Source organism: Centruroides vittatus, unplaced genomic scaffold (genome assembly GCF_030686945.1).
Source record: "Centruroides vittatus isolate TY-2023 unplaced genomic scaffold, ASM3068694v2 scaffold_712, whole genome shotgun sequence".
NCBI lineage: Eukaryota > Metazoa > Arthropoda > Arachnida > Scorpiones > Buthidae > Centruroides > Centruroides vittatus.
In genome coordinates, this window is record NW_027122715.1 from 2290773 (window position 1) to 2296148 (window position 5376).

The 5376-nt window shown below is 35.3% G+C and overlaps 1 protein-coding gene across 1 annotated transcript; it reads left to right on the plus strand.

Annotated features, from left to right (window-relative positions):
- Positions 1 to 1278: 1278 nt before the first annotated feature.
- LOC136989587 (lactosylceramide 4-alpha-galactosyltransferase-like) lies at positions 1279 to 4989 on the plus strand. Its single transcript, XM_067287803.1, has 3 exons — positions 1279 to 1345; positions 3927 to 4041; positions 4111 to 4989. Exons 1-3 carry the CDS (start codon positions 1343 to 1345, stop codon positions 4935 to 4937), a joined length of 945 nt encoding a protein of 314 aa, XP_067143904.1. The 5' UTR covers positions 1279 to 1342; the 3' UTR covers positions 4938 to 4989.
- The last annotated feature ends 387 nt before the right edge of the window (positions 4990 to 5376 follow it).

The following is a 5376-nucleotide window of genomic DNA, read 5'->3' on the forward strand; positions in this document are numbered from 1 at the left end:
TCGATGTCATTTTACGTTTCCTGCTATTATATATAACGGACAGAAAATATAGTAATCGGTCAGAAAAATGACCTCCCCCACTCAAAATTTTTACATTTTTGGTCTCAAAGAACCTTAAAATGTCGAGAAATGAAAAACAATTCAGGTTTTTTTTTTCTGTATGTATGGATATTAGTGTGTTGGGAGATGGCGCAATTTTGTTGATGCTGTTTGAAGCTTAATTCCTGTGCTTTTTGTCGAAAATTTAGAAAAAGAAAGTAGACTTTTATCATTTCATTTCTTTCAAATTGTATTAAAATGCTTTAATTAAAAGCAGTGAAAATAGTAAAAGAAATAATGTTCGTTCGTATAATCAAGGTATAATTTTTTTTTATAAGTTTAAATTTGTATAAATTTTGATATGAATAAACAAAACGTAGCATCTTTCCAATTTTTATCATTAACACATGTTTGTTCGTCTTACTGATTACAATTCACTCGATATATTTCTGCAGAGACTACAGTCGGAGTAGAGGCGCTACAGTCGGTCGCAGCCAATGTTCGTACTGCAGCTAGTCGCCTGTCTTATTGTCAGCTTGAACGAACCCACGATGGGGGAGGAGGATTGGATAAGGCAATGAACACGTGGGTGATCTTCCAAAAGACATTGTCTCCTGGTTGATTTTCTACGAGAAACTGGCCCTTATTTAGTAGTTACATAAGTAAATCCCGAAAATATCCAGTCCACGACTAGTGATTAGTGGTTTTATCCACTCGGCCTCTAGTACTCCGAACCCACCACCACGCGTATGATTTAAAATGGCCTCGGTACCCGTGGGGCGGAAAGTCACGAGAGAAAACTTTATTTTAGAACAATTTGCTTATTAAATTTTTAACGTATTCTATAATCGAATTTCTCTTCTAATCAAATTGTAAAAATAACGATATAATAATATTGTCGTTTATAGGTGTTATATAATAAAATAAAAATAATGTCCCTCTTTTCTGATATCTGTAATCTGTAATTTACATTTTAAATCTACAAAATATTACTTCTGGTCTAATCTACTTCATTATCTGCTGAACATCTGTAATATAATAACCGGATTTTTCATAAATAATAAATACATTGCGGAAATAATACGTTTATCATAATGAGATTGTTCTCTATAACATTTTTCGCTAACGAAGAGCTATGGAAATTAGTTCACGTATTGAAATAATGAGGAACAGCCGCGCAAACAGCTGGTATTTATAAATTAGAATTTACAGTGGAAATTTACATAATTTATCTGTTAATTATATAAACTCATTTGTAAATATTGAAAATAGAATTTTAGATATCAATTTTAGTGTCTTCGAAATGGTAAGTACTGTACAGTACATGCATACGGTGTCGTTCTTATTGCATTAGCACGCTGGGCAGTTGTTTATAGGTCTTAATTGCGCACTCGGGATAGAATTTTGAGAGAGAGCCGAGTGAAGCGGATAAAAAAATTTTTAATGTAAATTTAATAAAATTTCCACCTTATGTGATCGCTTATTCATAAGCAGTGTAGAAATAGAAGACACGACACAACATATATAAACAAATGAGTTTTAGTTAAGGAACGACTTTGGAAAATTTTCTAGTGTTTATTTTCGTTTTTCTTTGGAAGGTGCTAGGGTCCCATGGCTCACCATCGGAGGCCTTATTCTAATTTATGTACAGTCCAGAATTTAACACTAATTTTCTGATCACCTGCCAGTGATTATAAATGTTTCTACAAATGTCTAGAATGATGTAATTTCACTGTTATTTTCGATTTTATTGAATTTAAATTAAGAAATTGTAAGTAGAAGTTAAATACTGTAGTTTTAATAACACGAGACATAAAAAGGGGGGAAAAACACAATCAGGATGCTCATAAGTTGGAAACCATACGAGTTATGTTGGCGTTGATTATTATTTTTTAGGTAATGCTTGGCTCTTAATAATGCGGAATGAATTTAAGTTAGGGGAGACCGGCCTAGTTGTCACAGTGCAAATATCGCTTGTATAATCAAAACTGATCGGTCACGTCATCTAGGAGTAGGATCCTTTACCGCTCGCCTACATCATTACGAAATTCGAATAATATCAGTTTCTTTGTGTATCTGTTAGTTGGCGTTTAGGAGATTTACAACGAGTCGCGTAAATTTTGATGTGCCATGTCTTGTGCCGTTTGAAAACTTGCAATTAGTTAATGGTGAGTAACAACTGTATTTTATATTAGGTGGGTTCTTGATGTATATGTAAGCCCGCGGGCCTATCCACGGCCTGAGCGGAGGAATGAGCGAATTTCGCGCAAAATTACGACTTTGTAATTTAATTTTTTTAACGCGATTGTTAGAAAAAACGTCGTACTAGAACGAATCGAATGACGTTCTCTATAAACAAACGGAGAGGAATTTTAACAACAAGATGTCAAAAAGAAAACATCTCATTGTGAAAGAGGGACCGCTGCAATCAAACGTCATCGAAGTCAACGGAAGAAACCTATGATCACACCTGGAAATTAACCTTCGACACGTCAATAGTCGATCACATAATCATATTCCCAGGCACCAGGCATAAAAGGTGGAGACCCCGAAGTTCCGGGCGGTCGTCCCATACGAAGTCCGAAGGAAGGCGAATAAATTAATTAGTGCTCAGAGTAACCGACGACTAGGTGCCAAGTTCAGCGGATCTCCACGAACGAACTGTCCCGGCCCATGCAAATCAACGGAAAGAAGACCCGCCATACAATCGCCAATCCTATCCGAATTTCTCTCTCTCCGGTCGAACGAACGTCATTTAATTTAAGCAATGAATATTTACATATTACTTATTATATTACATACAGGTAGTCTCTCTCAGCGGAAGTAGCGACAGAGCTAGATCATTAGGTCAGCACGCAAGCTGATAGAAACTTTTGTCAATCCACTCGATAGGAGTGTATATGTAACCTCATTTAACCGAATCTAATCTTAGGTTTAGTTGTATAATAAACTTTCTTTTGTTAATTGTTCAATTTTTCCACCTGTCCTAGCCACCAAAAAGACTCCTGTCGACTTGCTCACGACCTCCCCACTCACTTATTGCCCTCCTAAATTCATCCTACGACTCCGAGGTCGGGTTTTAACAACCTGTGCCTGTAAGTGGTCGGGAGGGATTAACCCCTGGCCCTAGGCTTATCTCACATATATACATTATGAGCAATCGAATTTTCTATTCTGAAATTAGAAACTGTGAACCGATTTATTAAGGAAGTTCATTTGAAGCAAATTGTCACACATCGAAAGAGGCAACTTGTCACTAAGACTGACTCATCAGAAGAGGAAGAAAAGACCTGTTTGGTTTGTAGTGAGAATTTAGTTTCACGAGCTATGTACAGATGTAAATCCATATTATGTATGTCACAACTGTGACTCTAAAGACGATATGTAAAGATTCGAGTTATTGCCTTTCGCAGAATAAATAATAGTAAATTAGTAGTCTATTTTCGTTATAAAATTGGCACAAGTAAATGTCATATTAAGCATAATTTAACATAACCAAAGGAAATGCGAGAACGTAGGCTACCTATATCCTGTGACAAAATACCCCGTTAAGGGATATGTTGCACACTGCACTCCACTTATATGAAATTCGTGAATATAGCCCCAAAACGAGAAATGACTAAAAGCTGTGACAACTAGCCCCGTCTCCCATATTTTGATAGTGGGAACCTATAGTTAATGTGATACTACCGAAGGATTTCACAGGCTGCACTCCGACTTATATGAAATTTTCGTGAATTTTACTTTTGACTGCGAGTCCCCTTCATCAAAATAACTTAAATTAGCTTCTCTTTACTGAGAACTATGATTTACGTGTAAAGAAACAAACAAATATGAATATAAGTTCTATGGATTCAGGCAACAGAAGTGTAAATTTTTTATTTCAGTCTAAAACGACAGGAAAATTAATTGTTGGATTTGGATTGTGTTTCCTCTTACTTTTATGTTTCTATTGTTTCTCTGAAACATATAACGATGATTATAGAAAAATAGACGAAAAGGGTAAGTTTCTTTCTTAAAATAGCATTATTTAGAGTCCATAAGATTTTTATACGAGTGTTTTTATTCCAGATGAAAAAAGCAAGAAATTAAATATCTTTTTCGTCGAAACATCTGGTGGTTCTTCTTTAAACATTCGTCAGATGTGCGCAGTTGAATCGACTGCACGACACAATCCTACCGCAAATGTTACTGTATTAATGTTTACTTCGCGTAACACCAAGAACGATTTACGTAACGTGTACATGAGAAGAATGTCATTTGAAGAACTTTTTGCAGGCACTCCATTAGAAGATTGGTACTTTAAGAAAGAGTGGAATAGAAGCAAATACAAAATATATCACTTAAGCGATGCCGTAAGGTACGCTGTAATTTGGAGATACGGAGGAATATATTTAGATTTAGACATCGTCATGTTAAAGCCTTTGCCTTCTACAACTAATTTTGTGGTGAAGCCGCGTAAGAACAGTTTATGCAATGGCATTTTTGGAATGCATCGCCATCATTCTCTTTTGTATAACTGCATGAAAAATTTATCGGAGGAATATAAAAGAGATTGTTTTGCATGTGTTGGTCCACTTTTCTTCACTAAACACTTTTTATCGTATTGCCGCGGTAAAAGTGTAGAATACGTCGAAGAAAAAGAAAATTGTGATATTACGATTTTACAACCGATTACCGTTTTTCCAGTACCATATAATAACTGGAAATATTATTTTATTAGTTCTAATACTATAAATGTTCTTCGTAAAATGAAAAACTCTTATATGATTCACGTCTGGAATAAATTTTCTTTTGGGAGAAAGTTATATATAGGTTCTGGAAGTAGCTACGAAATTGCAATAGCGCAGAATTGTCCTCATGCTTATTCTAAAGCGGTGAGTAAAGGGGAATTTTAATTTATAAAATAATTTATTTGATTTCATTAAATTATTAAAAAGTTGTTCGGATGACCAATGTACACTATTTAAGGCTTTGGCCTATCGCTCCGGAGGACCAAGGAAGCGAATTCGGGCGAAAAACTTTTGTAAGGTCTTCTCCAGATTTCGACTATCCCCTTTGTGGACCCGGCGAAATTAAAGATTTGAATGAAAAAAGAGCTTCTTAGTTCCCACAGGAGTAACAGTTAATAAAATATATTCCATAGTTTTAAATTTGTGAACAAAATAAATAATTGAAACACCGTTTCTCAAACTTTTTGCACATTGACATGTTTGTTTGTAATGGTATCGCGATGCAAATTATTTAAAAATTATTTATTGATTTACTTGTGAAAAAACTTATCCGTCCACCAGTGGCCGAGTGGTCTCCGTTGCCACTCATTAGTGGTGACCAGAC